We start from the raw sequence: 18,920 nt of genomic DNA on the forward strand, positions 1-18,920 counted from the left end.
TCTTAGGAACCCCTTCTACACACACACAAATATGCTGAGTCTGTACTGTTAATCTGTGTCTTATAATCTGCTTTGTTTCTAAAGAATGGTTATTCTAGAGTGATTCTCCTTGGAGTCACTTAGGGACATAAACTGTCTCTTTCAGGAAATCACAAAAGGATGGTGTCAACTTCTGTGTCATATTACTTCTCTATTTTAGCTTTTAAATGAGTAAACTTTTAGTCCGCAGTCTGGGTGGCCACAGGCTCTCCATTTCCACTGATGTGCACCCTAATTTTCATTTTCTTGTAGTGCTGACTTAAGGCTCTCTCTCTCTCTCTTCATTGATCAGGTAAACCTCTCCAGCTGACTCTTCAGGCCTGTGATGTCAAAGGAAAAGAAGAAAAGTCAGGACCTGAAAACCTCCTTGTTGAACCATGGACGAGGGACGGTGAGTGGTCGATCTGTCGGTTTCTGGTGAACGGAAAGGGCCGCGGTGCTCACTGCGAGCCGTGTGAGATCACACTCTGGTCTTTGAAACTTTCAGGGTATGCAGTCTTCACTGCAGGTGTCCTTCAGTTGGCTTCAGTGGCTCCTGACACGTTTGTGTGGTTTCTTTACTACAGCATTGTCATTTGCTAGGTGTCAGTTGCCTATAACAACTTAAAAGTTCTTAAGAGCCTTCAGTTTTGAAAAGCAGGAACTTCTCCTGAATGTAAAAAGTTACCATTTTTAAGTTCAGGTTGTCTTTCTATTGTGTTATCTTAAAATATTGAGAAACTCGGTGAATCAGTAGCACCATATGCTAAAAACATAGCTGAAAAAGGTGTTTCTCCATGTGGCTGGTCTGACTTTGGAAGTGTTCGGAAGGAAGCCTCACTCCTTCCCTGGCGTCCGTGTGGTGACTGCTGATGCGCTGTCCAGCGCCGAGGCTCTTTTCCTCATCCAGCGGGGGTGTTTGTGAGTCTCTTTCTCACCCATCATGTTGGCCAGTTAGTCTCCTGCGTACGTCCCCTTTCTACTCACTCTACTGCTTTGAATATTGCCAGTTCAGTAAAGGATGTGGAATGTTCCAGCAGTTATCAAACATTGCAAAAACTGGCCTTACTGCTTTCAACTTGGTTTCCCCTTGTCTTTCCTCACAGCAGAACAGACTTCATGTATGCCCAAGGGTCGCCTCCTCTCTGTCCTGTTTCTTGCGGTCATTCTCAGCACCAGTGGAGTAAAGGCCTCTGGGAAAACGTGCTTTCCCTGGCCACACCTCCTCTCCTGGTGTGCTGAACAGACACCCAGCATTCTTCTTCTGCCCATTTCAAAGACTTTCACAATCTTTCCTGCCAGAGTATTCTAGAAGCTAAATAAATCCTTGCTCAGCCTTTAAGCCTGCTTGCCTCTAACAGTCATGGTTTTAGGAATGGTTCAGAAAGATGATTGATTGTCCAGTCTTCTGTCTCTTTGAATTAAAGTCTTTATCAACTTTTTTATTTCTTTACTGTTACCTCAGAGCAGGGCTGCCTGTACAGTCAAAAAGATTGTGCTCTGAGAAAGTTACATGTGGCCCATGATCTGTCACATAGGGGTTTATCACTGGGGTGGCATCTGTCCAGAGGGGAAATCTTTTTCTAATTTTCGTGAGAGTACCCTGCCTCAAAGGACATGGTTTGGTTTTGCTGCTCTTAGTTCTTAGAGCTATTACAAATCCACCAGTCATCCTAACTTTAGTTTTTCCTTTTTGTAGGTTTTCTTACAGAGACTGGAAAAACCAGAGCGAGTACTATTTTTTCTACAGGAACTGAATCTGCCTTCCAAGTTACACAGATCAGAATTATGGTAATTCTCATGCTGCCTTCTTTTAGAAATGTTACTACTGTCTGTAAAAGTAGGATTGCGTTTCAGAGGTCCATGTCACTGGTTTTTCATCGAACATGTAGTGGTTATTAATTCTGTGGCAGACCTATAGCAGAGGCCGGGGCACAAAGATGACTTGACTGGTAAGTCTGTGAATGGTGTGAGTATGAGGATCAAGAAAGAGAAGGAATCATTTCTTGAGAAGCCTCTTTTTACTTTTCCAGGACCTGATGTATTTGAAATTGCGTTTTGTCCATTTGATTTTGCATTAAGCTATTTGAATTTGACCATAATATTTGGGGACAAAATGGCCACAGAACTTTGGCCCTGCTGATGTACTTTATTTAGCTCTCTGTTTCCAGGTTCGACGTGGTGGCATTGGTGCCCAGTGCGGGTTGGTGTTTGCCTATAACTCATCTTCTGATAAATTTCATGCAGAGGAACACTTTAAAAGGTTTGAAAAATATGACAAATGGAAGCTTCAGGAATACAGGCAATTTGTAAAAAGCAGGTAAGGAGCAGAATAAAAATCTCGGTAGTTAACAAGAGTGTATACATTTTCTTGTTGGTGAAATATATTTCCTTATTTTTATAGGAAAGTTGCTACTAACCCATCTTCAGTGGCCATGAGCATTCATTGCTTTCTGGCAGCACATGTGAAAATGTATATTTTAACTTGTTCATAGACTCTTACTTGGTCCCTTCGGTGACTAGGTGTGCACATCTTCAAAATGGCTGGGTAGTGACACACGCCTGAACTGTGGGCAGCCTGAGGTCTTTACTCTTACCTAGCCACTGGAAAATTTACCCGGGCTCCAACTTCCCTCCTCCTGTTTTTATGCTTTTATTGAAAATGTTTATTAAACACCTACTATGTTCAAGGCCTGATGCTAGACACTGAAGATACCATAATGAGCAAATTGGCACAGTCCCTGCTCTGTAGAGCCTACTATTTAGCTCGAAGACAAATGCTAACGCCTGCAGTGTCACAGTGCTGTAAGTGCTAGGTAGGAGAGAGAAGTTACCCTGGGAGCACATGGCAGAGCACCTGACCTGATCAGGGAAGGCTTCCTGGAGGAAGTGTTGAATATGAATGGGTTAAAGTTAATCAGCCACTTGCAGAAGTAGAAAGAGAGTGTCCTGAGCAAAGAGAAGAGCAGAGTTGAGAACTTACAGATGGATTCTGGCAGACTCAAGGAACTGACCAGCCCTACGTTGCTGAGGTGTGCTGTAGGGGGAGAGTGGGGAGAGGAGACGCTGGAGAGCTAGGAGACGTCAGGTTATTGAAGGCCTTTTTGTCTCCGTTTCAGGGTTTGGACTTTATCCTGAAGGTGGAGGGGGGGCAGGGGAGAGGAGTTGGGGGCAGTGTGTTGTTGAGGAGTTTGAAGAAGAGGAGGAGATCGCATCTCCCCTGCCATGTGAGGCGTGGATTGGAGGAGAGTGAGCAGGGAGGCAGGATGAGATGGGTAGAGGCTGTCACTGTCACCTAGGGAGCCAGAGTGTGGGTGCCCGCAACTCGAGCAGCAGCAGCTGCCATGGGAAGATGTGGACCCATGTGAGAGACAACAAGAAAGTAGAAGCAGCAGGGCCTGGGGAGTGACTGGATGTAGAGCAGGAGAGGAAAGAAAGCCTGGGTGTCAGTGAGTCCTGGGTTTTGGCTTGACAGGGGGAACATTGGTAGTGCCTTTTTCTGAGATTGATAATACTCAGAGAAAACAGGTTTGTGGGAGGATGATGAGCTCAGTTTTGGTCTTGTTGGCTTTGAGGTTCCAGGAAGCCTCTGAGATAACTGAACTAGTTGGATCAACAGGTCAGGAGCCTCGAGGAGACATCCTGAAGGCACAGATAAGAGAGACATTTCAATGATAGTTTAAAATGAATTAGAAGAGATCCTCCTGGAGGAGTATGTGAGCTAGGAAGAGCAGAGACCTTAGGTCAACATGCTGAGAGGCACTGGCATTTAAGGGGCGACAGAGAAAAGGAGACTGAGAAAAACAGCCAGAGAAGCAGCAGGAAAGCCAGGGATGTGTCCTCATAAAGCCAGAGAAAATCGTGTGTAAAGAAGTAGGGAGTGGGTGGTGGTGTCACGTGTCACGCGGGAATGGGTAACTGTAGAAGTGGGCCTGTTGGATTTAGCCACAGAGGTCATTGGTGATGCCCCCTTATTACTAGTAGCAAGTTAGAACTCATGGAGCCGAGCCTGGCACTTGCTCTTTTTGCTCCTGTACTTCGCAGGTAATGAGGTGTTGGAGTTTTCACTACTGCCTGCTACTATACTATTAGGCTTTAGTGTGCTAACGAACCACCAAGGATTATGTTCAAATGCACATTCTGATTCAGCAATTCTGGGTGGGGCCCGAGACCTTCATTTCTTTTTCTTTTTTTTTTTTAACATTTTTTATTGATTTATAATCATTTTACAATGTTGTGTCAAATTCCAGTGTTCAGCACAATTTTTCAGTCATTCATGGACATATACACACTCATTGTCACATTTTTTTCTCTGTGATTTATCATAACATTTTGTGTATATTTCCCTGTGCTATACAGTGTAATCTTGTTTATCTATTCTACAATTTTGAAATCCCAGTCTATCCCTTCCCACCCTCCGAGACCTTCATTTCTAACAAACTCCTGGGTGACTCTGATGCTCCCTGTCCGCACTTCAGGTAGCAAGGATCTAGAATAAGGTCCTCTCTCGGCTGGACTTCCTTTGGTGGCATCCCTGACAAAGGGTCATACAGCCTCTCTCGAATATCCTTATTAGAATATTAGAATATGTTCAATTGAAACTAATTGAAATTTGTAATTTCAGCTCAGCGGTCTTAATTCCAGCCCTCTAAATGAGTTGGAACATCTCTCTCTCTCATCATACATACATACTTTTTAAAAGATACTTTTCTTTTAAAATGGTAACTAGAGATTACACTTGTTTTTAAGTATCTGTCTTTCCCACTCCTGGGACACTTTAAAATAGGTCTTTTTTCCTAAACCTGCTGTCAAACAAGATCTTTCACATCTTATATAGGATGATTTTTTTTTAAAACCTAAATGCAGGCTTATTTACTGTTCCCTTGCTGATTTAGTTCCTGGTTTCAGCCTGAACTACTCTGAAATCCTGATTTGTTTGGCCTATAAATTATCAGTCTTTCTCCAGTTTGTAGATCAATGTTAATAGACATGTGTCTGTCGTCTTGCTCTTGTGTTTCCCTATCCTCTGGTTAGACATTGGTCAGTCAGCAGGCTCAGGACCAGTTGTTTGGTTGCTGTGCATACTTAAGAGGACTAATAGTGAGCTCTGTTTTCGCCACCCTGCCTGCTGGGTGGTGTGGTGAACAAGGTTGCTTCTTCCTGATCTCTGATACCCTGCCAGCTCTCTGTATCTCAGAGACTTCCTTGATGACTCCCAAAGAGTGAATTTAAAAATCCTCAAAAACACAATATTTTTAAACTTTTTATTTATTTAATTTTTAAAATTGAAGTATAATTGATTTATAATGTGTTAGTTTCTGGTGTACAGCATAGTGATTCAGTTATCCATATACATACATGTTCTTTTTTTGTATTCTTTTCCATTATGGTTTATTACAGGATATAGAATATAGCTCCCTATGCTATACAGTAGAACCTTGTTGTTTATCTATTTTATATATAGTAGTTTGTCTCAGCTAGCTGTAAACTCCTAATTTATCCCTCCTCCACCTCCTTTCCCCTTTTGGTAACCATAAGTTTGTTTTCTGTGAGTCTGTGAGTCTGTTTCTGTTTTGTAAATAAGTTCATTTGCTCAAACACACAATATTGATGAAAGTCATTTACATGGTTCTGACTAAGACAGAATACCAATTGACCCATTAGTTTCAGGATTAACTAGATCATGAAAGGTTTATGCTAAGAAAGACTATGGTAAAAAGAGAATAGTTTTTCTCTCTGTTACAGAACCTACTTTGGGTCCTTCATCTTTTTCTTCTTGCTGTAAATCCCTGTGTTTGCTTATTTTATCCATACAGAATACTCAAGTGTTGGCTAACTTGTTAGCTGTGTCGCAGACTAAATAGTTTAAAGTCTTAGGAATGCTGCTTGAAAAGACTGCCATTTTCTCCTCACGCATTTAAGTACCAGTCAAGTATCCAATTTTTAAAAAGAGATGGCACACAGTTGTGCTTCTTCAGCCTCCGGGCTGAAATGCTTTCCTGGGAGGACTTCTTAAGGAATAGGAAAAAGTACTGAGGCCCATGAAGGCTGAAGTTTTCCTTTTTTGGAGTTCTGGGATCTGGAAGTTGCCTAGCTCTTACCCTTCAGCTGTTGCAGGTACGGACCTCAGGCCAGTTGTATGTATGTTCGCCAGACGTAGAGAAAGAAAACTGAACCTGCCTCTCCTTTGGATCTTTCTAGAAGTGCACACCAACTGTTGCATTGTACCTTACTCTTAAGTAGCTCATCTAAGATGCTTTGACTACATATCTCATTCTTCACATAAGCTGGTTATCTGGAGAAGCAGACTTCCTCCTTAGTTCCCAGATTATATTTGGGACTAATAATCATTCCCATTTCACAGATGAGGAGGCTGACAAGTGGGGAGGAACTACCAACTACCCCATATGTTCAAAGAGGCACCAGGTGCACACCCTGTCCTCGACGGTTAACTGACAGACCATATAAACAAGTTAAATGCCATTTAGATGGTGCTTTACTCGTTAGACCTTGAGAAGTTTAGAAACAGGAAAATGTTTTTTGATTACCTTTGTGTTTACAGGATTGGTTGTTCGTCTGATGACCTTGGAGAGGATGATCCTATTGGCTGGTTTGAGCTGGAAGAAGAGTGGGATGAAGCAGATGTCAAATTGCAACAGTGCAGAGTTGCCAAAGTAAGCATCAGTGAGTTGTGGCCTTCACGTACTCGCCCACTCCCTCCCTTTGTTCTGTAGGCGTTTATTGGGTGGCTGTTGTGACCCAGCCTTGTGCCAGCACTGGAACCCTGGAGGGGAACCAGACAGGAACATGACTGTCAAGGAGTTCAGAGTCTCATGGGAGACACAGATATATGAGTCCCTGTGATGTGGGCTGTGATAGAGATATCCAGGGGGCTGTTGCAGCCCAGAGGAAAAAATACCTAACCTAGCCTAGAATTCACTAGGGAAGGCGTCTCATAAAGGTGGTGTGATGCCAAGTGTTGAAAGTTGGTTAAGCCATCGTCTTTAGCCAGGCTCAGAGGTGAGGAGAAGGGCATCTCAGGCTGAGAGAGCAGTAAGTACACAGGCCTAAATGCGAGAGAGATGTCTTTCCATAGCTATGAAAGAAACAGTCATTATGTGGCTACTTAATTTTTTTAACCTCTGTTGAAAACCATGTAAGAAGCTTAAATAAGAGAAATAAGACCTACCTTTGGGGTTCAGTAAATATTTAGGCAACTGAGTAGTGGATTCTGGAAGGCCCTCAGAAAGGGAGCTTTCACTGTAAAGAGCACATGGTGCACATAGAAGTTGGGCTGTGACAATAGCTTTAGATTTGAGCAGATGAGACCATGTCCTGGCTCGCAGCATGTGGGTTGCTTGTAACTGGGGCTTTGAGATGATCCCTTTCGGTAGTCATTTACCACATAGCTATTTTCTGTTTCAAAATGACTCTGCTACAGAGCAGATGTACTTTTCTTACTCATTCTGTCTTATCCTGAAAAGGGAGTAATGCCATTCCTCTTATTGTGATCCTTCCCAAAACCTGACTTCGTTCAACATTTGTATTGTCTCTTTCCGGTTTGTTGTAGATAATGGACTAATACTTTGTGTCTCCAGTGCTAGGCGTAGTGGTACCTGATAAATTACTAAAGTCATAAGGGGACCTTTCCAGAAAGGTCTTTATCTCCCTTTCATCAATATCCAGGGCTTCTGAGTCCCCTTCCTTACATCTCTCTTGTCCTTTCCAGTATTTGATGGTGAAGTTCCTCTGCACCCGTCAGGAGTCGGCGGAGCGCTTGGGAGTACAAGGCTTGAGCATCAGTGGGTACCTCCGGCCCACGAGAGCGGAAGCGGAACAGAGCATCGTCTGTGCTCACTGCAGGAAGGCCGGGGAGGAGAGCATCTGTGGGGCCACACTGCTCCTGAGGACCCTTCAGTTCATCCAGCAGCTCGCCCATGACCTGGTAGTGTTGCCTCAGTTGTTAGACCTCGTTCCTTTGGGGAAAGGAACACTAACCAGCAGAACCTGGCCCTGCTGAAGCCATGCAGTGTGAATGAGAACAGCAGGCATCACGCTGCTGTGGTGATGTTGGAAGGCCAAGGGGAGTGAGATGTTGAGTTTTGACGGCATCAGTCAGTGGAAGACTAAGTGGCAAGTGGCCATCGTTGTGAGATTTTCTGGAAAAGACCTTCAGGCAGATCTCAAAGATCCCCAGCTGTGGTTTTCAGGGGTAAAATACGGAGACAAAGCAAGTTTGTGGGATTTCTGTCTTCTTTAAGTGCTAGAATGATTCCTGAAGTTTTGTTCACTAAAAATACCAAAATAATAACAGGGTGTTTTTACTGAAATGTAGTTGACTTACAATATTATATTTTAGGTATGCAACATAGTAATTTGATACTTTTATAGATTACACTTCATACAAAGTTATATAAAATAAGGCTATATTCCTTGTGCTGTACATTATATCCTTGTAACTTAAAATTTATTTTATATGTAATAGTTTGTACCTCTTAATCTTCTTCACCTATTTTGCCCTTCCCCCCACTCCTCTTCCCTTTGATGACCATAGTTCTCTGAATCTGTGAGCCTATGTGTTTTATTTGTTTCATTTTTTAGATTCCACATGTAAGTGAAAACTTTAAGTATTTGTCTTTCTTTGTCTGACTTATTTCACTAAGCCTAATAGCCTCCAGGTCCATCCATGTTACAAATGGCAGAATTTCATTCTATTTATGGCTGAATAGTATTCCATTGTATACATGTATCACATCTTCTTTATCCATTCATCTGTTGATGGACACTTAGGTTGCTTCCATATCTTGGCTATTGCAAATAGTGCTGCAATGAACATTGTGTTTTTGATACTGACTTCTACAGTCACTAATAAAAACACAGTGACAGCCCACTCAAAGGAAGATTCTTGCAGCCATCACCATGGAGACCATGGCCTATTACTTCAGGAAGCTAGTCGAGCCCTCTCCTGTATGATATGCAACAGTGTCTACTCTTGACCTTCATTCTCCTTGAGGGCACATTCAGAGGCTGGTGGCTCAATTTGTATATGGATTGTTTGGTCTTTGTTATTCGGGCTCTCCTATCACAGCAGAAAATAGCAAATGAGAGGGAGGTGCTTAGGAGTAGCAGAAGTGTTCGCAGCAGAATTGATCTTTCACCATGCAAGCAGGGAAGGGTCAGAACACACTGCAGTGTAGTCCTGGACAGTAATCATCATCAAGCAAAGATTCACTGATTTTCCAGGTATAGTATTTATGAAGTCCAGGAGCCTTCATAGGGGTGTGTGTGTATGTTATGTGTATATATACATTAACATGCACATGTGCACTCACACATATTTTAGAAAGTTTCCAATGAAAAATTGTTGTTCACAGACTTTTTAGTATTTAAGAGTCAGCATCAGGTATGTTGAAATTTTACATGCGGAGCCACCTTATCCTTTAATAATGTTAAGTTAATGAGCCATTAAGGTATTTCTCTAAATGCATTTTTCAATTTTTTTTCTGGTCTTTATAATTTTTTAGGTACAGCAGAAGGAAAGTGGCTTAAAATATAAATCTTTTCTGGACTTTACGGGGCTTGATTTGCAGATCTTCTGGAATTTTTACAGTAAATTAAAACAAAAGTAAGTCAAATTTATTACATGACAATTATATAAACACAACTGAAAACACTGAATTTTGTTGTTCTAAATGGATAATTTTTTTTCTTCCAAGATTTTTTTACTTTCTTCCAGTTTATATTCTGATTTGGAAGATTTAGTTATTATTGAAAATAACATCTCACATTTCTAAAAAATGCTTTATTTGGGCAGTGTTTTGCAAATATTTTGTCATATATCATCACAACCTCGTAATGACAAGTAAGTCAAGTATTGTAATATCCTCATTTTACTAATGAAGAAACGGGATCAGAAATGCATCTCTCTGCCCCAGAGTGGGCAGAGGCAGACTCTCCCATTCCACCTTTCCTCCTCTCAGCTGGCAGTCTTTTTACTGAGCCTGACACCTAGTGGAGTCCTGTGTAGACAGCTGTTTGGCTTACCTTTTTGCTCTCTGTTCTTTGTCTTCTCTGTAGCCCAAGGGAAGAATGCATCTGTGCCCAAACCCTGCTTCTGCAGCTTCTCCAGAGCTGCTTCTCAGTGCTGCAAGGAGACACGCCGGGCGCCTCTGAGGACGCAAAGGCTCCACGCCAGAGCCCTAGACAGGTGGAGGCCGCCAAGGAGCTCTACACACACTTATGCGATGGTAAGGATTGGGGTTCTTCTGTACTGTGACCCTGTGCCAGTGACCTGCAGGGCCTCCTGCTGTAGACAACAGGGGTACTGTGACCATGCAAGCCAGGAAAGGGACTGCTCCTTTGGAAAATGAGCTTCCTTGATCCTCCTTTGAATCATTACTGGGAGCTCAGGATTTAGTCCCTCCTCCACGACTTCCTCTTGGTTTCTGATACAGAGTTGGGTTATATTGAGAGTAATTACTATCGCACTATTCAGTCTTTACTTCAGCGAGGACACGGGGATGAGGCTGATAGGTTGAGGAGGGAAAGATGGTAATGATTAATTGAGAATAAAACACATGTGACCATCTGAAGTTATCTTTAAGGCTTGGCCAAATTGTGTCTCAAAAGGACGGAGAAATAATGAAATAAAAACTGGTCTGTAGAATCTTTATTTTCATTAAATGTAAACAAATAAATGAAAAAATAATTTCCTCACACTGCCTGACCTGTACAGAAGTATTTCTTTGCTTTTGGTAGTGAGTTTATGGGCTAGTTAAAGCAGAATATATATCGTAAGTGAATAGATGGAATATATTAAACCCAGTTGTTCATTTTTATCAGTGGTGGATAGGGTGGATGGAGACTCTGTGCCCATGGAAATACTAAAACAAGAAGTCAGGAATACCCTTCTTAATGGGGCTGCCATCTTCTTTCCTGATCGACAGACCCGGCGGAACCATCTCTTCACCATGATGGTAATTACTTACGTTAAAAGTGTGGATTCCATTCCTGAAGTGTCGGGTGAAACTTACTAGTCTTTGTTTTCTCTAGATATTCTCACAGTTTCAAATTCTCAAACGTGTATTTAATACATATTGTATGCAAACTTGTATGTGGGATGCAAATATCTAAGGACATGGCACTGTACAACCTCCATTCCAGAACCTATTCAATCACAAAGGGCAAGTTTAGTCTCCTTCATCTTTATGACATGCTTATAATCAAGTGTTCTTTTTACCTTTTTGTTATGGGAAAATCTATTAAAGACAAAACTAGACTAAATAATACATGTAATGAATCCCTCCAACCCCCAATGTACTCATCACCTAGATTCAGTAATAAACTAATCTTATTTCATCTATAATATACCTCACCCACTCCCCCACCCCTAATTATTATTTTGAATTAAATCCCTGACATATTTTATTCATAAATATTTTAGCTTATGTCTGTAAAGAAAATACAACCAAGTTTTAATTCTCAGCTTGGATCTACTCATGCTCCCAGACCCTTTCTTCTTGTTACTCAGGCATCAGCACTGGGGGTGAAAAATGCTTTCAGTATTTACAAGCATTATATTACCAAATGGACTATCCTTATACCAAAATCCAGGTTTTTAATTCTGAAGGAAGTATTTCTATATGAAAATGAGCATGATACATGAAAAAAATACATTAATGATAATGTAAAATAAAACAAAAAACTTTCTTACGAAGCCACACCAAAAGCCTAGATCTAGGCGAAGGAGCTTTAGAGTTTCTTAGTGTTCTAATGATGTTAAGACACAGGGAAACATAAGTAAACTAAGATGTACAAAAAAGCAAAATTACAGGCTAATCTTACTTATAAACATAGGAAAATACTGACAAAATATTAGTAAACCACTCCAACAAAATGTAAACAAAATTATGACTGAGTTGGATTTACCCTAGGAATTCAAGGATGATTTAATGTTAGAAAATTAGTCAATGAAATCATAGAGGAAAACGCATTTATAAATGCAGAAAAAAATTTAAGATTAAATTTTGATGATGATTAAAATGATAAAACCATTAGCAAACTTGATGTAAAAGAGAACTCCCTTAATCTGATGGAGGGCGTGTATCTGAAACCTACACTAAACAATATACTGGATGGTGGATCACTGAAGCATCCCTTTCAAAAGCAAGGAATAAGACCAGGATGCTTAATATCACTACTCTTTGATATTGTATTTAGGGGGCCTAGCCAGTGGTATAGAACAAGGAAAAGAAATTATAAAAATAACAATTGGAAAAAATAAAACAAATAATCATTATTTGTCTGTGTAGTCAAGCAACTAACAGAATTATTGAGAAGAATTTGATGAAGAAAACCAGATGCAGAATTTACAAAGGCATTTCTGTTTGCAACAGCTAATTAACTAGTGCAATAAAAGTGCCCTGCTGGATGCATTAAGCCTTATAGAAACAAAAGTGGCAATAAAAGAGGCATAAAATGTGGTCCCTGATGCCAAATGACTGCAGTCCACTTGGGGACACTGCCACAAGGAGAAACTGACTCTGTATGCTATAGGCATGTAGAGGAGAATCATGTTCAGTTTAAGTGACTGAGGAAGATTTCAGAGAGGAGAGAGGATCTTTGGTTGTTTTCAGCTGTCTACAAAATTTGCATATCAGCTTGAGGGATCAGGTTTTTTCCTTCCCATTTTATTGAGGTATAATTGACATACAGCACTGTGTAAGTTTAAGGTGTACAGCATCATGATTTGACTTCTATACATCATGAAATGATTATCACAAGAAGTTTAATAAACATCCATCATCTCATACAGATTCAAAATTAAAGAAATATAGGAAACAGGTTTTTCCTTGTGATGAGAACTCTTAGGATTTACTCTCCTGACAACTTTCATATATAACATCCAGCAGTATTAATTTTATTTATCATGTTGTACATTATATCCCTAGTACTTAACTTATAACTGGAAGCTTGTACATTTTGACTGCCTTCATTCAGTTCTTCCCCCCACCATGCCCCCAAACCCTACCTCTGGAAACCATAAATCTGATCTCTTTTTCTATGTCTCTTTGTTTTTGAAGTGTAATTGATCTACAGCACTATGTTAGTTTCTGTTAAACAGCATAGTGATTCGATATTTCTATACATTTTTAAATGATCACCACTAGAAGTCTATTTATTGTTATGTCACCATGTGAAGATATTACATGGTTATTGACTATATTCCCCACACTGTACATTTCTTACCTGTAACTCATTTATTTTGCAACTGAAAGTTTGTACCTCTTAATCTCCCTCAACTATTTCATTCCTCCTTCTACCTTCCCTCCCCTCTGGCAGCCATCTATTCTCTGTGTCTATAACTTTGTTTCTGTCTTGTTATTTATTTTGTTTTTTAGATTGCACTTATAAGAGGAATCATACAGTATTTGTCTTTTTCTGGCTTATTTTACTTAGCATAATACCCTCTAGGTCCATCCATGTGATCGCAAATAGCAAGGTTTTATGGCTAATACACATTCATTTTGTGTGTGTGTGTGTCTTCTTTATCCATCCATCTGTTGATGGGCACTTAGGTTGCTTCCATATCTTGGCTGTTGCAAGTAATGCTGCAGTGAGTACAGGGGTGCATATACCTTTTCTAGTTAGTGTTTTTGTTTCGGATAAATACCCAGGAAGGGAATTGCTGGATCGTACTGTTTGCCACAGTGGCTGCACCAATTTGCATTCTCACTGACAGTGCATGAGGGTTCACTTTGGATCAGGTTTCACTTTGTATCACCTTTGATAGCATCAGCCAACATGATGCACAAGTTTATACTATATAGCACAGATACTCAATATCTTGTAGTAACCTAAAATGAAAAAGAATTTTGAAAAGGATTATATATGTTTATGTATGACTGAAACATCATGCTGTACACCAGAAATTGACACATTATAAACCAACTATACTTTAATGAAAAAAAAAAAAGTTTAAAATAAATAAATGAAAATGAACAATAAATTTAAAAAAGTAAACCTGCCATCTTTTGTTCAGACAGTGGTTCTGGTCCCTCTTAGCGCTAGGCCAGGTGTAAGTCAGCCTATGAAGTGATCTGCCTACCCCAGCTTTCCTCATGCTTGGCAACAGTGGGCCGTGGCATTTCATGCTTCTCTGGGTCCCTGGAATATCATGGAATAGACTTCCTGAATGTGCATCTTGTTTTCTAGAAAAATGTCACCGAGCAGGAACACAAACAGTCCCTGCAGCTCACTTTCCGCTCACTGTGCACTTATTTTAGGTAAGTTTATTTTTTTCAATTGTCCAATATTTCAGATCTTTGCAGTTATTTTCCTGAGCTATCCCTTCCTTTCATGTGCTTTTGGATTAACCAAGTACTTCCCTCACTCAGCCAAGTTCCTAGAGTGAGGTACCAGTAGTCTCAGAAGTAGCTAAAATAGAGGTTGAATAATAGGCTTATCAAGAGCCTACTCCAGGGCTGGGTATAGCTTAGTAGTAAGATGCACAAGGTCCCAAGGTCCTGGGTTCAGTTCCCAGTATCTCTGTTTAAACAAACAAACAAACAAAACCTAAAATTACCTCCCCCCATTAAAAAAATTAAAATTAAAAAAAAAAAAGCTTACTCCAAGTTCTAGTCACTGTAAGACAGTTTAGAATTGAACCCATTGGGAACCTCTCTGAACACTTCAGTTTTTTGTGTGATTTTTGAAGACAAAAACTGAAGCCAAAGGATTTTGGGGTCCGGTCCTCAAGTCTGAAAACCCGGTTCATTAAAGCCCAGTTGCAGAGGCACAGGGTGGTAATTTCGCAAAAAGTATGCTGGGAGGCGTGACGTGGAGACTGTTCCCTGCTTTGACCTGCCAGAGAAGCTCATGGGCCTGTAGGATGCATTCCTGGAGGTGTAGACTCTTGAAGAAGGGAGGGAGCTAAAAGCTTGAGTTTGCAGGTCAGACTATACCTGGTGTGGAACTGACACTGAAATCTTGTTGGGTTCTCTCTTGGCACCTTTTGAGAGAGAAAGCATGAAAATCCCCTTCCTGAAACAGGTGTTGTGCCTAATTTGTCTCCTTTCAGTGATAAGGATCCAGGCGGCCTTCTGCTGTTACCTGAGAAAGGTGACCTGGCCGACATGGACATCAGCGAGGTGCTGATGGTCATGGGCACCCTGCTGTCTGTTGCTGCCCGGGAGGTAAGTGATGGCTGCTCCCTGTTCCCTTTGCCTCATGCCTTTAGGAACACGCGACAGGGCAGTCAGGGTGCCTTCTGCTTTAGCTGTTAATTCTGCCTCCTGCATGAGTCATTATGTGCTGCAGCCAGGACTGAAACCCTGGCTATTCGACCCTCAGCCTTGTTCCCTTTTCAGTAGGTCAGACTTACTGTAAGGTGTATGTAGAGAAATGAGATAGCATTTGTTCAAGAGAAGTCCTCAGAATCTTTACCGTTTGGAGATCACATGTGTGTCCTTTCTTCTTGGTCACCTGCCTGTGATACAAAGAAAATTAGGGACCTCACTGAACCTCCCAGGCCAGGGATCACTGCAGCCATTGAGATGTTTCCTTGAATTACCTTTCAGTGAAAGATGTTTATGGTTATACTAAAGAGAAAGAGTTACATTTAAAAAAATTTTTAAGGTGGTCAAAAATGTACCTAGTCTGAAATTTTTCTCATAAGTCTATTAAATCAATAGGTATTCACTAAATGCTGCTGTGTGCCGGGCCCTGTGCAAGGCACGGGGGCATGGTGCTAAAAGAGCACAGTCTGGAGGAGCAAACAAACATGCAGTCACTTATGACAGTACAGTAAGGGCTATGAAAGGGCTTGTGGGGACAGAAGAGCACACTTGACCCACCTGGTGATGGGAAGGAGTGGAGCTTCAAAAAGGCTTCTTGAAGGAGGTGGTGTTGGAGCTCCTTGTGAGACCACGAATAGAGTCTGACCAAGCAGTGAGGAGGGAGTGTCCCAGATAGAACAGCGCATCCAAATAGCTGGTGACAAGATGGGGAGGAGCGGGCATTTGACGAGGAGAGTGATAACGAATAGGCTTTGAACATGTTGGGTTCATGGTTCTGGTAGGACTTCAGATGAAGACACCTGGTTGGACACTCAGGAGCTGAGTCAGGGCTGGAAATGGGGCTTTGCCATCATTAACCAACAGGTGATAGTTGAAGCCATGAATGTCAGTGTCCTTTCATTGCCTGTGGGTGTCGTGAGGAACTTCCACGGAGAAAGGGCAGCCAAGAGAGTAAAGAGTGACAGGAAGAAATTCAGGGGAGACAGCAACTGAGGGAGGAGAGTTTCAAGGAGAGTGGTCAGCTGAGCCACCAAAGTTAAGGTTAAATGGAGAGGCTTTGCTGTCTAGGTGGTAACTGATATCTTTCCTCAGCGGTGTCAGTGAGTGGTGGGAACAGAGGCAGTAGAATGGCAGGGAGGGGAAAGGAAAGATCACAGCAGGTATAGGCAGCGTTTTCAAGAGGAATACACATACAAAGAATATGTATTGATGTACAATTTAAAGAAACAACTACCCATTTTAAGGACTAGAACATTACCATTATTTTTGAAGCCTGCCCACCACCCACATGCCCTTCGTGGCTCACCCTCCTCTTTCCTCACCAGAGGTAACCATTTACATTCATCATTTCCTTGTTTTTCTTTTTAGTTACCCCTACATAGCAGGTTTGTTTTGCCTGGTTTGGGCCTTTAATGGAATCATGCAGTGTATAATCTTCTGGGACCAGTTTTTTTCACTCAGCAGTATTTCTGAGATTCATCAGTGCTAATGTATGTGCTGTAGTTTGTGTTTTTTTTCCACCAGTACACAATATGCCTCTTATGAATCAGCCACAATTTACTTATGTTTTACTTGGAGAGTTAGTTAGGTTGTTTCCAGTTTGGTGCAATTACATGGCAGTTGTAATATGAACATACCTTGTGGTTCGTATGTGCAGGAATTTATCCCTAGAGTTCAGGTGACTCTTCAGATAAGATGGAGAAGATGATGGTTAGAGAGCCAAGAGGGGTGAAGAATTGTTTTTTAAGGTGGGAGAGGTTTGATTGACGGCTCAGGGGAAGGAGCCAGAGAGAAAAGGGATTTGAAGATGTGAGAGAGAAAAGATAACTGGTGGGATGAGGCTCCTAAGGGGTGGAAAGAGACGGTACAAACCATCTGTAAATGTTCTCAGAAGCTGTAGGGCAAGAGAGGAGTTTCCATAATACCACCTTTCTTGGTCACTTTTGTGTTGAAAGCTCTTTCACATCTCCTCCCCGTTTCCCTCGAATCTTTTTGCCTGTGACAGCTGCTCTCTCAGAGGATGCCCTCGGCCGTGTTCTGTGGCTGGATGGCCTTGTAAACACTTTCCATTTGTCTGCTCCCCCGTAGTGTGAGCTGTTAATGCTGGAAGGCGCCCAAGGGGAGGTGGGCTCTGTGCTCTTCTCCCTGTTCTGGTCTGTCCAAGGCAGCCTGCTGTCCTGGTGCTACCTGCAGCTGAAGAGCATGGACTCTGGAGCCAAAGACCTTGCCATTGACCTTCTTGGAAAATGTGAGTTTCAGTACAAAACCCATGAAAGCAGCTGGGATTTTGGGCTTTGGCTCTGTGTGTGAGCTCTCTTCTTAGTGCTTCATACATAGAGCCGAGTCTAGTTGTGGTTTTCGTTTCATTATTACAAATCAGATCTGTCTTTGGGTTGTTTTTTCGTCTTAAAATAGAATTCTCTAGCATGTCATTCTGCTCAGTTTCCTCATGAATATGGTAGTGTGTACCTAAGTATTTTTACTGTAATGTTGGGTCATTTCACAGCCTGAACATTGCCTCTGCGGTCATACAGCACTGAAGATGATATCGTACTGTTCAGTAGAGTCTGTCTTCCCTGTTTTAATCAAGTTCTCCAAAAAAAGAAAGTCTTGAACTTTTAAAATCTAAAGTACATGAGCACTGCTGTGATCTTTGCTGATAATGAAGATACTCAGAGTAATGTCCCATAAACCCAAAGAAAATTATATGAAACCCAGCAGGTTCTGTAATTTTTATGTGGAAAATTCAGTTCTATCAAACATGATCTCAGCAGCTGTGACAAAAATTCTTACTCTTCTTTCAGAGTCCTGTCTCTTAAAGTTTGGCCTGTTGGATGGTGCAGCCTAATCATGGGCCTTTTGTGAACAGAGGGAAAGGCAGACTGGCAGCTGGGTTGGTCGGCTTATAAAAGTGATAACCTCCACCCGACTGGAGAGTAGCAAAGACAAAAAAAAAAAAAAATTACTCACTTTAAAAGTAATCTCTTACTGAGATCTGCTGCGCTTTTCCATCCCAGAGGAAAACATTTGTATGACACTTAATGGTCTCATGGTCTTTCTGATTTGGAATACCCTCTACAGCTTCTGTGACTCTCTCCAGCCTTGTCCTTAATGATCACCAAGCAAGTGATGTTTCTACCATATGCAGTATTATGTTTCTTATGTTTTGGTAGATGTGGGACAGTTTTTGGCAAGCCTGAGAGTGATTTTGGAATCGCTTTTGTCACAGTACAGTGGAAAAACCATAGTAGAAAAACTATGTAATTCGGTGTTTTCGATGGCAGCTCGTCAACTGGTAAGACAAAGTGACAGCCATTTGTAAGGGGCGGGAGCGGGTTGGTGACCTGCATCCCCAGCAGAGTCTGAGGTGGACGCTAAGATCTTCATTCATCTTCCTTTAGGTGATCTTTCTGGTGGACTTTTGCACATTAGACATTTCACACTGCACCCTCTTGAGAGAGTTCAGTACCCTGACAGATCTGTTAAAGGAGCTCTGTGGTGACCCTGACGGAGGAGTGAACAAGGTACCCTGAGCTGGCATTTGAACCGGCTTTGCATCCCCTCTGAGGAGTGCTGTGACCATACATGATGAAACATTCCACTCAG

At 41.6% G+C, this 18,920-nt stretch overlaps 1 protein-coding gene across 2 annotated transcripts in view; it reads left to right on the forward strand.

The window, feature by feature from the left end:
* The window catches only part of ZZEF1 (zinc finger ZZ-type and EF-hand domain containing 1), a 91,688-nt gene that overhangs the window by 25,027 nt on the left and 47,741 nt on the right, over positions 1-18,920 (forward strand). For both annotated transcript variants that reach the window (XM_031673482.2, XM_072940364.1), the window contains 13 exons: positions 332-430; positions 1,718-1,809; positions 2,190-2,338; positions 6,581-6,692; positions 7,748-7,963; positions 9,543-9,643; positions 10,096-10,265; positions 10,861-10,994; positions 14,233-14,303; positions 15,098-15,212; positions 17,403-17,562; positions 18,488-18,609; positions 18,716-18,838. In XM_031673482.2, the coding sequence (XP_031529342.2) occupies positions 332-430; positions 1,718-1,809; positions 2,190-2,338; positions 6,581-6,692; positions 7,748-7,963; positions 9,543-9,643; positions 10,096-10,265; positions 10,861-10,994; positions 14,233-14,303; positions 15,098-15,212; positions 17,403-17,562; positions 18,488-18,609; positions 18,716-18,838 (1,664 nt within the window). The remainder of the gene's footprint in view (positions 1-331; positions 431-1,717; positions 1,810-2,189; positions 2,339-6,580; positions 6,693-7,747; positions 7,964-9,542; positions 9,644-10,095; positions 10,266-10,860; positions 10,995-14,232; positions 14,304-15,097; positions 15,213-17,402; positions 17,563-18,487; positions 18,610-18,715; positions 18,839-18,920) is intronic.

This window comes from Vicugna pacos, chromosome 16, assembly GCF_048564905.1.
Source record: "Vicugna pacos chromosome 16, VicPac4, whole genome shotgun sequence".
In the NCBI taxonomy this organism is placed as follows: Eukaryota; Metazoa; Chordata; class Mammalia; order Artiodactyla; family Camelidae; genus Vicugna; species Vicugna pacos.